This window comes from Pleurodeles waltl, chromosome 9 (assembly GCF_031143425.1).
Source record: "Pleurodeles waltl isolate 20211129_DDA chromosome 9, aPleWal1.hap1.20221129, whole genome shotgun sequence".
Taxonomy (NCBI): Eukaryota; Metazoa; Chordata; class Amphibia; order Caudata; family Salamandridae; genus Pleurodeles; species Pleurodeles waltl.
The window spans coordinates 885,312,854-885,328,834 of NC_090448.1; the positions used below are offsets into that span (position 1 = coordinate 885,312,854).

The 15,981-nt window shown below is 43.0% G+C and overlaps 1 protein-coding gene across 2 annotated transcripts in view; it reads right to left on the reverse strand.

Moving 5' to 3' along the window:
* The window catches only part of LGMN (legumain), a 95,070-nt gene that overhangs the window by 54,533 nt on the left and 24,556 nt on the right, over nt 1-15,981 (reverse strand). The window contains exons 1-3 of one of the 2 annotated variants that reach the window (XM_069208211.1): nt 5,528-5,702; nt 4,406-4,577; nt 486-583 (exon numbers count right to left, since the gene is read on the reverse strand). In XM_069208211.1, coding sequence (XP_069064312.1) covers nt 486-583; nt 4,406-4,552 — 245 coding nt within the window. In that variant the 5' untranslated portion in view covers nt 4,553-4,577; nt 5,528-5,702. Of the gene's footprint in view, nt 1-485; nt 584-4,405; nt 4,578-5,527; nt 5,703-15,981 lie in introns of those variants that run through there. The other variant, XM_069208210.1, reaches the window with a different exon arrangement.

Consider the following 15,981-nt stretch of genomic DNA (forward strand, 5'->3'; position numbering starts at 1 on the left):
AAAAATCTCAGAATAGTCAACCCCGGGCGGTCATTATCTTAGTGGACTGTGATCATAAGAAATACCATAAAATTATATACAGTGCTGACCAGAGCTTCCAGTTTATGAAAAACAAACTGTGCATCTGTCGCTCAGGCTTCTTCACCCATCGCACCACTAAGTATTGTGCCCAATAACACAGTAAAAGCACTTCAGTGGTCATCATGCAAGACAGGGAAACACTACCCACAAAGGATCAAAACAAAAACAATAGTATTCAAACTACAGACTGTACATGGTATATTGTGCTACACATGGTTTAAACATCCCACAAAGGAGTAGTAAACTCTATGACAATGTTACAATACAATAAAATACAGTGTAATCAAGGGTGTGTCAGGTACACAGGCATCCTTAAGAGTTACAGCCCATCACATAACATAATTCTGACACACAGTAGGAAAGTGTTGCGGGGAGGAAGGTGCTGAATGTATTATGCTACTTACTCATCATTGTTTGCTATGTCATCATACATCATCACGATGATCTGCTCATCAGGGACACCATTTCTATGGACAATCTGATAGGCGTGGCATGCATCAGCCTGCACAATATAAGAGTTTATTTGATTAGTACTTTTTTTTTAAATTCAGTGCTTGCATTTTGCCTCACTGATGAGGTGCACGGGACAAGCACCTATTTAAAATAAAAAGTCATTATAGTAATGCCTTGTTTCTTTACACAATGCTGTGGGATACAGCTTTGCAGTTTTGTACTACTGTGAGAAGGAGATGCTATGGTCGTATTACCAAGGTGCTTATTTTAACAGCCCCTACGGATTACAGTCTTCCATGCAGGGATTCAAACATGTGATTTGCAGGTTAGATACAGGTCTATGCAGCAGGCACGCAACTCATGAAGTTATCACTACAGCAAGGCTTGGACAACTGATATTGAGGGTGCTCACAGACAAACCTTTCTAACTTATTTCTGGTGTCAATCCCACATAGATGGCTGCTACAGTACCACATAGGAGGAGATTTAATGTAGGACAGGAGCAGGGATGCAAATGGTATGCATTGCCGACATGGCACTGATACCAAAGCCCAAGGAATTTGAAACAAAAGCAAGTTTTTTTTACAAAATTGTCGCCAGTACACAAGGACTGTGCACAGTACTGTGTAATATGCCTGTACATAAAGCCTTTGAAAGGACCATACACATAAAGGGCTGTGGACAGGGCTGTTTTTGATAAAACCAGTTGTCTGAACAGAAATGAATGGCTTTGAAGCAGGCTTGCTCAACATCAGATTCTTGGACGTGGCAACGTTATCACGAAGGCAGTTGAAATGACTTTGTTGTAATCCAAACACACACACAGTGTATGTTTAAAGTTGAGTTTAATTGAAGACAGCACAGTACACTCCTTCCACCACCACGTCTTACATGTAATGAATAATCTCTACATTCTTTCTTCTAGAACCCCACAACCTCCTACACCTCCCATTCCATTACACATCCCACATTCCACATTATTAACATATAACACATTTCCCCCCCTTTAAACACATACAGTAACAATAAAATGAAAACAAGAAAGTTTATACACTAATATCCTAAATAGGGTTGGCCACATAATATTTTCAGTTCGAGACAAAGTCATCAAATTTAGCTGGCGAACATCTTGTTCTAGCATCAGATGTCACCCGGGAAGCTATAGTACTATTATTCTCTACTGTATCACTATCACGGACAGTCTCAGTGTAATCTTCTTCTCTATAAAGTTCATTTTTCACAACCATCTGTTCTGGATTCACCCTTTCCACACAACATCCTGTTGACGGCGCTACTCTCACCACAACATTATTTCCTGCATTTATTACATAATCATCTTAACCTTCTCCACCACAGCACTCCTCATCATTATTGCACTTCGCTATGCTCCTCAGATGCCACACTTTCCCATCCTGTGTAACAGCACTCTTGTTATACACTTTTATCACTTTCAAAGCTCTCCCAAACTTGGACGTACCTTTCCTCACAAACCCTGGTTTGCATATTCTGACCCAATCTCCTACAGCAATTCCAGATTCCTTAACTCTCCAATTGTTATCATATGCTTCCTTGAATTTCTCCTGTTTTCTCCTCACCCTTTCTCTGACCTCTTCAACACACACATTGCCCACTCTTTCCTTTGTTTTTTCTTGAACCACCATGGACACAACTTAGACACAGGATGTCTTCCTTCCAGTAACCTAAAAGGGCTCACTTCAGTAGTACTCTGTGGTGTTATGCGATAATACCATAACTTTTCTCTTAATCTCTCCTTCCACTGCCCGCCAAATCCACGTGCCCATCCAATACTACCTTTAAGCACACGGTTGAATCTCTCAACCTGACCGTTGCCTTGCGGTTCATACTGGGGAGTGGTAACATGTATGGTGTTACTGTACCTAAGAAAACTTCTCATTTCTTTCACCACTAACTGAACCCCATTGTCAGATATCAGCACCTCAGGATATCCTTCCCCGGCAAACACGTCTTTGAAGAACTCAATCAATGTACCTGATGTAACTTGGGAAACCAACTTCACCTCTGGCCACTTAGAGTAATAATCAATTAAAACCAATGCATAACGGGCCTCTGCAGGAAGAGAAAAAAACAGACCAGAAATATCAAACCCTAACTTCTGCCAAGGGGTATCTGGCCAGGGCACTGGCAAAAGAGGAGCTGGGACTGTCCTTAACATCTTTTCTGCATTGATACACACACACTACATTCCCTACAGCACAGTACACTCCTTCCACCACCACCTCCTACATGTAATGAATAGCCTTTACATTCTTTCTTCTAGAACCCCACAGCCTTCTACTCCTCCCATTCCATTACACACCCCACATTCCACATCATTAGCATTTAACAGACTTGCCATTACAAAGGCTTAGTGGCAGAACAGAACAAAGGTGAAGCATCAGGACTGAGTGACAAGCTGTGAAGAGGTGCAGGTAAGAGGACAGTGGACAAGACAATGCTGGTTATGTGGATACGGAGGGTTATATGGCCTGTGTGTGGTACTAGAGCGCAAGTGGGCTACGGCAAAGTCCTAGGTAATGTAACTTATTAAGTACACTGTATTGAATCCCCCATTTCCCTGGGCCCACTCTTAATTATGTACTGGGCCCCACTCCTAATTACATACTGGGCTCTGTTGTCTCCCTGTTACCTACTTGTTAAACAGCCTCCAATACATACATACATAGGTACCTAAGACTAGGTAAAACAAGGACTATAGGGAGGACTGATAATCATGTCTTGTGAGTTGGGTCTACCAAACCAAGTAACCAGGTCAGGAGAAAGGAGGTCAGGGGAGCAAAAGGACTGAAAAACGGGAGATCTGCTAACACAAAGGCTGTGAATCAAAGTCTTGTACAACAAAAGACAAAAGGGTTAGAACAATGCTAAACACCCAGTAAATCAATTACATACAGTGGTGCAAACTTAGACCATTTCAGTGCAGTTTACCTTGGCCACCCACAGTAGACACCATTCGAACTTAAGATGGTACTAAATGCCACTACGCTCAGCTAAGCACTGAATATATATTTACCACTGTGCTGCACAGCTCCCTCGTAATGCAAGTTTTTGCTTCAAAATTGGCTTCATAATTTGGAATTATTTGAAAGAACAAACCATTTGAGCAGAACCTCTGCAGGGCAGCCATTAACCATGTACTGCGGCTTGTCCTGAACTATACTCTACTTTTGAGCGGACTTTCCTGCCACTGTAAAATGTCCCGTCCTCTTACAGTATCCCATCGGTTTTATCCTAGATTACTTTTCCACTCTTTCCCTTGGAAATGCTTTGGTGGAGATGTATATTTTAATGTCTCACAATAATATATGTTTTCATGTTGTATTTTATTTGAGTTACATCGAGTGAACCTTTTTCAAAGATGTGATCGATAGTGTCTCATTCACATTGTTCATAATTAGAGGCAGAACCTCACAGCAGGGAAAAGTTATGAAATTAGCTAGATCCCGACATTCTTCACACTGGATGTGTTTATATAACACGTTGCTAACTTGCAAGACAGATCTTCATGTAGACACCACTGGTGCCAGTCTTCGCTGGTCCACTCAGAAAAGAAAGTTAACCATGTAACTGCCAAAGTGTCCGCATCTCCAGCACATCCTCACATATCCCCACAGACACAGTATCCTCCCATGCAGGGGCAACAGAACATCAGGTGCATTCCTTCCGCATGTACATAGTAAGGCTTCAAAGGTATGTGTTTCTTAAGTCATTGTCACTCTTACAGAATCGACAGATGCTTTGTTCCTGTATATGATAATTTAGCTCTTTGGTGACTAGCAATATCCTTATATTGTACAACAGAGGGTACTTTATCTCATATCCAAAGACATACCTGGTGCCTGTAGTTGTACCACCCACTGGATCCGGCCACGATCACCACCCAGTGCTTGCCACCATCCTCGATATCATCCAGCGGCATAGCACGGATGCCAAGCCCCAAGCACAGCAACAAGCATGCCACCGGCAGACGCATCTTCATCTCTGGGCCCCGGCTTCAACAGCGGCTGGAAGGAATGAGATAAGGAGAAGGCAGTAATGACTCAACAAATACTGGTGTATGTAAGGAAATGAACACGGGTAAGCACAACACCATAAGCTGGAGTGACGGGCAACATTCAGAGTTATGCACTTAAATGTCAAATTGTGGCTCTGTCCTTCCCCACCCCCACCCCGGTCCACTCAGGGCAAAAAGATAGCAGGTAGGGGTTTTAGGCACCAGGTTACGGAGCATATTCACTGCGAACAACCACAATAAAATACGAGGAATCAGTTAATACCTGATATACTAAAATACTTAGCATGGTTTACAATGAAGATTGCCGCTAGGATGACGGTCCAGGCGTCAATACCAAACCCACAAATCTCACTTGTCGCCACGAAAGTATGAGAGACCGAGTGGATATTCCAGTTTTTGGACAGGTGATCCAGAGTCTACACTGATAACTCAAAGCACCTTCTCCTGTGTACTTTAAGGCTATTCAAAGTCACCGACTGCTGTACACAGCACAGTGACATTACTGGTGGCGTAATTTTCTTATCAAAAGTGCAATTACGGGCTCCCGTGTGTTATAAATTTCGGTGAGCCTGAGCTAAGCAAAGCTGAGGCTTGACTTGGCTCTTTGAGAGACCGCAGAAGGCAGGTCTGTCCATAACATTGTGACGGTCCGTTGAGATACAAAATGTCTGTGATGGGGAAATCTAGTGCCCGCTTCTGTTCCTAGTTCTGGACATACCGGAAAAGAATGAAAACACTGAAGGGGGAGGGTTGGAACGTGGAAGAGATGAAGGGGGAGAGCGCAAGAGAGGCAAAAGGAACGAGGAAAGGAGTGACGGGGACACTGAGAAGGTTTAAGAGGAAAGAGAGCGTGCAATACACAGGGAGGAGGGAACGATAACAAACGAAGGAGAGTGAGTGAGAGAGGTAAAATAGAGGGAGACTGAAACCAACGCATACCAGCAATAAATGAACTTTTTCCGTTGCCACAAATAGACCTGTACAAGGGATATGGGCGGTCTGACAAGCCTCAAGGTAATCACCGTTTATATGAAGCACAAACCCGTGGACAGGGTGAGTCACAAATCACAAGGCATGGGCAGCTACGGGCTGGGAGGAGCTATTCGACGTTTTCAAACTTCCGCTCGAAATTCCCGAGTTATTTGCCCAGTTAGTGCCAACTTTTTCTCCTGCGCGTTTATTACAAGGAACACGCTTGTAGGGAGGGAGTATTACATTCATATAACAGTTTTATTGGCGCCGCTCAGACTCCATTACCTGCGAGAAGAAGCATAAACCCAGCCGTGGTGCGAGACCAGGTCTGGCTTTGAAACATTAGATCAAGGCTTTCAAGGTGACGAATCGGTAGCCAATGAAGAGATGTCGGAGAGCTAAAATATGCGAGGTAAATCATGTACTAATCTCGCTGCGAGATTTGTATGAGCTAAGGGCGGTGAATCAAATACTTGGAAAGACCCAAATATACAGCATTGTTATAATCCAGCCTAGTTGGTACTACTGCTTGGGTGATGGATTTCTTACAGAAGATGTCACAAAGAGCTACCAAACAGGTGGAAGTAACTTTAGGAATCTACGGTTGAATAAAAGTTGATCAATAAGCAACATTTCCAGATTTCTAGCCAGAGATGTAGGGGAGGAGAGATCACGCACTGAGAAGGGCCAGGAGCGGCTGGGTCCAAGGGACGCTGACTCACCAAAAACCAAAACCTCAGGCTTCTCATTGTTTAACTTCAGGTGGTTCTTCCCCATTCAACTGTCGGTTGGCACTAGGCAATGGGATAACTGGTCCTGCAAATCACACCTGCTATTGCCAACTACAATGCAGCCATTACGACCACTTGCAGGGGAAATCAAGTGGCATCTGGAGAGTCAACCGGAGATGCATGGATGGCTGCTTACTTCTCCAGCTGTTGCTTCCCGCCCTACATTCCCTCATTTTTACAAGGCTGATGAAGGGTCCCGATATCTCAGAACAGACACTACTAATAGTGTTTGACAGGGGTTTTAATAAACAGCAATAGAAAAAAGCACAACTTGCATAACTAACACACAAGCTGTAATATACAAGCAGCGATTCATTTGTGCCAGTGATTACTAGTAGTCAGCCTTGTCACTCATTTTTGGAGACCTGGGACTTCTTTTTCATCATCGGACTATAACCCTGAACAAGATAAAAGCAGAAAAGGGAGGAAGAGAAATATAAATGTGAGAGGATAAAGCAGAAATGAATAAGAACCTTCAAGAGTTAGATAAAGAGGCATGAAGTAAGGGTTGCGTAAAAAGGCCTTAGGTGGAATCAAAAGTAGTCAGGCATTCAAGAACATCTAAGGAAGCCCCTAAGAAAAGCTCTGTACTATGCACCCTGCATTCATTTATTTATCTTTTTATAATAAAGTAAGCAGTGCATGGAAACGCCAAGCAACTTGCGCAGAAGTTGTCTTTATAAGTCCCCTTTCCCTTCAGGATTAAAAAAACAGACATTTTCCTCCATGGCTAGCCACTTAGGGCCTCATTACGAGGGTGCTGTGGCAGTCCGACCACCACATTAAGATTCAGGCGGTTAGACCGCCAGGATGGCTGGGATCCACGATCCCCACGGCCTGTCGGTGGCAGAGGTTACAATCTGTCAGAGCGGCGCTGCATGGGCAGTGCAGGGGTCCCCCTACCCAGCACCATCAAAATGTTCACTGTTTGCTGTGCAGACAGTGAACATTGTGAAGATGCTCGTGCACCCTGCGGTGGCAGCATTGCCGTCGGCTCAATTACGAGCAGGAGACAATGCTGCTGGCTTTTTCCCGCTAGGCTGACGGGCAGAAACCGTGGTTTGTGCCTGTCACCCTAGTGGGAAATACCTAATAGGTCCAGCGGGGAAGCGGCCACCATGTCGGGAGTTTGGCACACGGGCTTTCACATCCGCCAAACTCAAAATGAGGCTCTTAGTGCTGCATGAAACAAGTCTATACACAATACAATTGGCACATCACAATGAACATCCTGCATACATGGGCCTCTTTTACAAGGCAGCGCTGCATCACAATTTATTGCACAGCACCAATACAGGTTACAACACCATGGATGCATTGTATTTACAATACAAGACACCATGGCATAAGGACCCCTGGATGAGTCAGACACATCAGTAGGAACTCTGCTGCAGCCCATCAGCTCCAAAGTGGTGCATTGCTGAAGCTGGCCGTATTACTGATTCAGCCTCTGCAATGTGTCAAAAATCAGAGGCGATGCATCCGGTCTGAGACTGACGCAAGTAGCCTATTGTGTGGGAATCAATTGAAAAGACTGAAAAATGGTTGAACAGCACCTTCGACCATCTTACATTGGTCCTGGGTGTAATGTATGTCTATGTGCTGCAATACAGTGGACATAGTCTACTTATGTGTATGAAGAGAACTTCGTATGTGTGACATGAGTGACAGTGTAATGTGAGTGAATGCAAGTATATGTTGTAATGGTTAAGTGGCAATACATGTATTACCTCCTTTATGTGTGTTCTTACCATTTGGTGTTTGGAGGATGCTGGCCTGGACTTGGGGACCCATTCACTCATGGAAAAGTGACAATTGTGGCACGTACCTTACATGGAGTACACAATGTTACATAACCTTGTAGCAGTGGACGATGCTAACATAGGTGCCATGGTTCCATGTTGGTTAAGGGGACCTACAACATGATTGTCACACGTGTAGACCCACTGCTAGTAGAGGGATGTGAAATACCAACATATTTGTGTGTGTGTAAAGTGACTTCAGATGGTCAGATGTCTGTTACACAGCCTTAGTGCAACGCATCTCAAAGATGCGTCACAAACTGAAAAACTTGTAAATATCAGAGTGTCAGATATAAGTTTTTTTTTTTCATGGGAATACCTACCCTGCATACATTATAACCTGTGTGGCGTAGCTGGTTCCAGCGCAGGTATTTTTTTTGACACAAGCCATCAAAAACTGACGTATTGGGCCTAATGTGTCGTTTTGTAACTATGGAGCAATATAGAGCAGAGAATGCTCTGCCGATGCATTAAAAAAATATGACGCATCAGCGGCACTAGTTCCTTGTAAATAGGCTGCTTCAAAGTTACAGTATGATAAAATTCAGCACTTTAGAGCGCACCTAAATAAATACTAAGCTCAAAAACACCTTTGTCCCTGGTGGCGACCTTGCCTTTACTCACCCTCTCTCAAATACTGCCGGAATAACTGCAGTAGTTGCTTTTAACTAAAGGCCTTAGAAGGCTTGAAGTACAAGCGCTTACTAAGAGCATGCAGGAACTTAGTAAAAACAAGAAACTTGTAACTCCCTATCAATTTCCTTACCTTTAATTTCTCTTCTGTACTTGCTTCATTTGTGCCTTCTAATCCTCCAACCGACTGAGACCTACAACACTATTCTACCCAAAGTTCTAGTATAAAAATCTACCCCTCTGAGCCTCAGGGCACCTGAAATGCCCCAACAGACAGGAGACCCTGCCCAGCCTCAAAGTAAAATGTAAAAAAAGAATTAATAACTGACCACATGTAAAATAATAAAAACGGAACAAATGTTTTGAAACAGTTCTAGTGTTGGTCTTAAACATTTTACCAGGTATGATTGTAACAAAAGTAATAATTACTGTAACTCTCAATACACTGTGTTCTATGAAACTTAAATTCTCAAGTAAATAAAAAATATAACCATTTTCTTAAATTGACTTTAAGTTTTCTGTTTCTTACAAGGACACATTAAGTAGTCTTTCCCTTTCTATCTTCCTTATATTTGTTAAGGCAGCAACAGAAAACAGGCATTGGCAAAGCCAGGGTGTCTGGCGTTAGCTGGCAACCTTTTTGACTTTGACGTTGCTTGTTTTGTCATTTTTTTTGCAAAATGCTTGTTGTTGAGGTAGATGCCGGACCACCATTAGATAAAAGAAAAACATATCTTTGCTAAAAGAAAAAAATGTTTTGGTCTCAAAAGGCACGTTGCCGTAGTGCTCCCTCGCACTTAAGTGAGCTAAGGTGTGTGTGGATTTGCTCCTTGTGAAAGGACAAAAGGTGTTACTCACACTGAAGTTCGCTAATGGCTTTAGTGGCCTGACTCATGGCCCCATGCTGTATGTGATAATGAGTGGAAGAAAAATGTAAATAACACATTAACATTTTATTGGATAAAGACGGCTTGCTGAAAGTCCCTAAGTAGTCTATACATATCATTTGAATAAAATCGAAAGGTGTAGGCTAACGCCAGACCAAACGACAGACAGAACAGGAAAAACTGTGTGAATGGTGGGCAGTTTCAAACCAGGTCTGTTTGCAGAAACCTATACCTTCAAGACAGTAAAACACAATTAATTTAATTAAGAAAAAAGTAAGCTTGATCCAATTAAGCATATTTAAACAGTTAAATGTAGTGTGTGTGCTTTTTATGTTTTATTGTTGTGGAGGTTTAGTACCACAAGGCAAAAAACACTGCACGGGTATTATTAAGGAAACGGGCCACACAGAAGGACATTAGTGCAAGCTTCACATACTTTTGCTTTGCCAAAAGGTGTTTCCATTGCTTTACATGCATGGAGAAGTGGCCGCTGAGGTAAATGTGATATAGTGACATTCTTAACCGCTTGTGTGCCACAGACGTAATGGTTACGTCCCGCGGCACAGTGCTCCTGTGCAGAGGATGTAACCATTAAGTCCTGGTACTGGAGTATGGGCTGCTGCTCCCCGTGAGCCTCCACCCACCCCCCCAAGGCAAGGATGGAAGGAGAATCTCATCCCCATACACCCCTACCCCCCTCATCTAATGACGTCTGCGCACAATCGTGCACTGACATCATCAGAGGGTTCCATAGCGCTGGAAGCCATTTGCTTCCAGCGCGTCTTGGAGAAACAGGTGAGTTTTTCCTTGCGGGGGGGGGGTTCCTAAAAAAAGAGGCATCGGGGGGAAAGGAAAGGGTTTTCCTTTCCCTCGATGTTTCTTTTAGCATTCCTGCTACCCGATCGCACTGAGATCAGGCAGCAGGAATGCCGACTAGGCAGCAAGGATTTTCTTTTTTTGTTTATTTTAGTATGGGGGAGCAGCCCCTTAGGCAAGGGTCACTCTCCTTAGGGGGGGGTATATTATTTATGGCCATTTCTGCCCCCCTTGGGGGCCGATCGGCCTATTATTTTTAGGCAGACCTGCCCCCAGAGGGGGCAGAAGACACAGGAAAGCCAGGGATTTTTTTGGTTTTATTTTCTGTGGGGGTTGGCCCCTTGGGCAAGGGTCACCCCCCAAAAGGGGGCATAGAACTGTTGGTCATTTCTGCCCCCTTTGGGGGCAGATCAGCCTATTTTGTTTTAGGCCCATCTGCTCCCGTGGGGGGCAGAAGCCACGAAGACACCAGGGATTATATTAGTTTTGTGTTTTTTTGTGTGGGGGGGCCACCCCTCGGGCAAGTGTTGCCCCCTAAAGGGGGCACAGAACTGTTGGCCATTTCTACACCCCCCCCTTGAGGGCAGACAGTCCTATTTGTTTGAGGCCAATCTTTCCCCAAGGGGGGAAGAAGCCACTTAGGCACTAGGAATCATGTGTGTGTGTGTTTTGTGAGGAAAAGTGTTTTTTGAAAAATGTTGAGGTTTGCAAAGGATTCTGGGTAACAGAACCTGGCAAGAGTCCGCCTAGTCACCCTATTCTGAATGCCCCTAGGTGTCTAGTTTTGAAAAAATATATAGGTTTTCTAGGTTTCTCTAGGTGCTGGCTGAGCTAGAGGCCAAAATCCACAGCAAGGCACTTTGCAAAAAATAGGTAGTTTTTTTTAGGGAAAATGGGATGTGCCATGTTGTGTTTTGGGGTATTTCCTGTCACAGGCACTAGGCCTACCCTCACAAGTGAGGTACCATTTTTATCAGGAGACTTGGGGAAATGCTGGGTGGAAGGAAATTTGTGGCTCCTCTCAGATACCAGAACTTTCTATCGCTGAAATGTGAGGAAAAGTGTTTTTTTGGGCAAATTTTGAGGTTTGGAAAGGATTCTGGGTAACAGAACCTGGTGAGAGCCCCACAAGTCACCCCATTCTGAATTCCCCTAGGTGTCTAGTTTTAATAAATATAGAGGTCTATTAGGTTTCCCTAGGTGCAGCTGAGCTATAGGCCAAAATCCACAGCTAGACACTTTGCAAAAAACAGGTCAGTTTTCTTTGGGAAAATGTGATGTGTCCATGTTGTGTTTTGGGGCATTTCCTCTCACGGGCACTAGGGTTAACCACACAACTGAGGTACCATTTTTTATCAGGAGACTTGGGGGAATGCTGGATAGAGGAAGTTTGTGGCTCCCCTCAGATTCCAGAACTTTCCATCACCAAATTGTGAGGAAAAGGTGGGTTTTTTTTGCCAAAGTTTGAGGTTTGCAAAGGATTCTGGGTAATAGAACCTGGTGAGAGCCCACAAGTCACCCCATCCTGGATTCCCCTACGTGTCTAGTTTTGAAAAAATATATAGGTGCCAAAAATGCACAGGTTTGGTAGGTTTCCCTAGGTGCCGGCTGAGCAAGAGGCCAAAATCCACAGCAAGGCAGTTTCCAAGAACACGTCTGTTTTCTTTGGGAAAATTAGATGTGTCCAGGTTGTGTTTTGGGGCATTTCCTGTCGCGGGCACTAGGCCTACCCACACAAGTGGGGCACCAATTTTATCGGGAGACTTGGGGGAATGCTGGGTGGAAGGAAATGTGTAGGTGCCGGCTGAGCTAGAGGCCAAATTCTACAGCTAGGCACTTTCCAAAAAACACGTCAGATTTCAATGTAAAAATGTGATGTGTCCATTTTGTGTTTCCTGTCATGAGCATTAGGCCTACCCACACAAGTGAGGTACCATTTTTATCGGGAGACTTGGGGGCACACAGAATAGAAAAACAAGTGTTATTACCCCTTGTCTTTCTCTACATTTTTCATTCCAAATGTAAGACAGTGTGTTAAAAAGACAACTATTTGAGAAATGCCCTGTAATTCACATGCTAGTATGAGGACCCCGGAATTCAGAGATGTGCAAATAACCACTGCTTCTCAACACCTTATCTTCTGCAAATTTTGGAAATACAAAGGTTTCCTTGATACCTATTTTTCACTCTTTACATTTCACCAAATGAATTGCTGTATACCTGGTATACAATGGAAACCCATTGCTAGGTGCAGCTCCTTTATTGGCTCTGGGTAACTACGGTTCTTGATGAACCTACAAGCGCTATATATCCCTGCAACCAGAAGAGTCCAGCAGACATATCGGTATATTGCTTTTGAAAATCTGACATTGCAGGAAAAAGCTACAGAGTAAAACGTAGAGGGAAATCGCTGTTTTTTTACCTCAATTTCAATATTCTTTTTATTTCAGCTGTTGTCTGTAGAAAAACCTTGTAGGATCTACACAAATGTGACCAGTTGCTGAATTCAGAATTTTGTCGACTTTTCAGAAATGTTTAGCTGTTCGGGATCCAGCATTGGTTTCACACCTACTTCTGTCACTAACAGGAAGGAGCCTAAAAGCACAAAAGAAAATAATAAAGATGGGGTATGTCCTAGTAAAATACCAAAATTGTGTTGAAAAAATGTGGTTTTGGGATTCAAGTCTGCCTGTTCCTGAAAACTGGGAAGATGGTGATTGTAGCACAGCAAACCCTTTGTTGATGCCATTTTCAGGGGAAAAACACATGCTTTCGTCTGCAGCACTTTTTTACTTTTTTTTGCAAAAAAACGAACTTTTAGCTGTATTTTGGCTAATTTCTTGGTCTCCTGCAGGGGAACCCACAAACTCTGGGTACCTCTAGAATACCTAGGATGTTGCACAAAAAGGATGCAAATTTGGCATGCGTAGCTTATGTGGATGAAAAGTTATGAGGGCCTAAGCGCAAACTGCCCCAAATAGCCAAAAAAAGGAGCAGCACAGGAGGGGATAAGGCCTGGCAGCGAAGGGATTAAACAAACTGATGAATCAACATGTTGGAGACAACTATGCCATTTCCTGTCATGGCTGTGCACAAATGACACAGCAAGAGAGCTGTCTGCTTGAAACAACCTTCGGCCCAGGTTACTACGCCTCTGGAGTGGGCTAATTGCCAGACAAGGAGTAATTCACTGCCAGAATGAGTGGTGCATGAGTGTGTCCTCCATTTCAAAACCCTGCCACTGCAACATCAGAGCCAACCATTGGGTATATGACCTTCTACTCAACACAGTAAGCTGAGCTCAGTGCCTGATTTCTAAAAGAACAAGTGCCCAACGGTATGATCAGAGGCCACTAGCTGGTGCAATTCAATATTGGCGCAGCAAATACCAAAGATGGGAGTCCTAAATCTACTTCATGTCTCTTTAATCCACTACCAGACAGTCCCTGTCCCTTTATCTCACTCTTGCAAGTCCCAGTTTTCTCCCTTTGTCACATTTTTTCCTCCTTTCTCTTCCTCCTTTTTTTCGCTGTGTTTTTCACTCATTTGCTATTGGTAAATGTCTAAGATGGAAAAATGAGGGCCAGTCCACAAAAACAAGTGTAGATGGTCCTCATTGGCTACCATGAGCTCAAATTAAGCACTGGCTAAACTCTAAGCTAGTGTTTAACTTCCCTAGTCCACTTTTCCGCAGAACCTTTCTTGAAAGCAGAAACGTATCCACATGTTGAACTTCTGATTCAAACTGGTAAAATGGTACAGGGACGAGGTCAAGCCTTAACATGAAACCCGGTGGCCATCTTGAAAAGATGTAAGAGCTTATTTAACGGTTGGCGGGTGGCACTGCATTCCACCAGGGCAAGAGCAGAGGGGTTTCCTTGGCTGCCCTCACAGACTGCTTGATTTAGAGTGTGCCCCTTACCCAGTGGGAATCTCTGTGCCTTCTGAGAAACCTCCGCCATAATGGCTCCTCCAAATCACTCAGGCTTTGCTGTGCGGACAGAATGTTCAGTGCACCGGAGACAAAATGTTTTGTTTTTCAAAAATAAACTCCATACGTGGAAAAAAAAACAATAAATGACCCCGACACTGTTTTTTTTTTTCCTCAGCGTGTGTGGTTAATTTATTTGTTTTGCTTTTTGGGCTCATGAGGCTTTTCTTGGTGGTCCCAGAAAGGAAAAAAGTGGCCACCAGTTAAAGGTTTTCACCAGCAGAGGTTCAGCAACAGAAACATTATGGTCCGCAAGTCTGTAAATAGAGCAGGCAAACCGGGCGTTTGGTTTACATGGTATTCTGCGACATTCCCGGCTGTGTACCCTACCTGCCAAATTATAAATGAGGTCCACAGTTTTGTTGCCTGCTATTGGCCCAAAAATAACTACAATAGCTAGATATCAATTTGTTCACTTTTTTAAAAAACAGGTTATTTCAATTCATTTGATGACGTCGCTTGAAAACATACATTTATAAAAACAGTCTTAAAGGTATTTAAAAATGTAGTGATTCGTATGAAAAGGTGGCTTAAAATGAACAAATATCTTCTTCCAGATCAACAAATAAAAATACTTTTTTAATACCTTATTAGAGTACAAAGATAGAGATGTTCCAATATGGCCACCATGCTTGCTCATAATTTAGGATCAGAATCTCAGTGACTCATTTCCCAACTTGTAAAACAGCATTTTGTAATGGTAAGCACAAAAAGTAAGAAGGGTCATCTGTTCATCCATAACTGGTTTAGTTGATGAAAAACACAGAACTTTAATATAACACTAGCGTTCTCATTCCACCCACAAAATGTCCAACATAAGATGTCAAAGTGCAAGGCAAAGCAGCTTTACTATCCTTCTCTCTCCTACGCAGTTAGCTTATTTGGAATAGAAAGTCGTTCTGGTCTGTGCTTCTCCTAGATTTACAACCAGGAGTAGACCTAAAAAATATTTTGCATCTTTCCAAAGATTTGTTACTTACGTTTCTTGTCTGTAAAAATCAGTAAACAATGTTAAACTGTGGAAGCTATTAACTTTTATTGTGTTTTAAAATAAATAACACATTGTTCATACTTGCACTGGTACAGTTCAGTGACAGCTAGCACAAATAGGAAATTGTGATTTTAAAAAATTGATTTATTTTCTGTCTTATTAAACAATATTTAAATATCTTGGCCTGTATGATTTACAAGCTGGGAATGTGATATTAAGAAAACTGAAATATAGGGCCTCACTACGAGTCTGGAGGAGGGGACTATTCCGTCACAAACGTGGCGAATATCCCATCCACTCTATTACAAGTTCTTTAGGATATAATGGAGCTTGTAATACGTCGAGCGGGATATCCATCACTTTGTGACTGAGTCATTCCCTCCAGCAAACTCGTAATGAGGCCCATAGTGTCTGAAAGGTGTACTGGTAATGTTATCAGAACAGAAAAACATTTTATACCTAGCAGGCAAAGCGAGCACACACTACAGTATTCATTGTTTCTAAGTATGC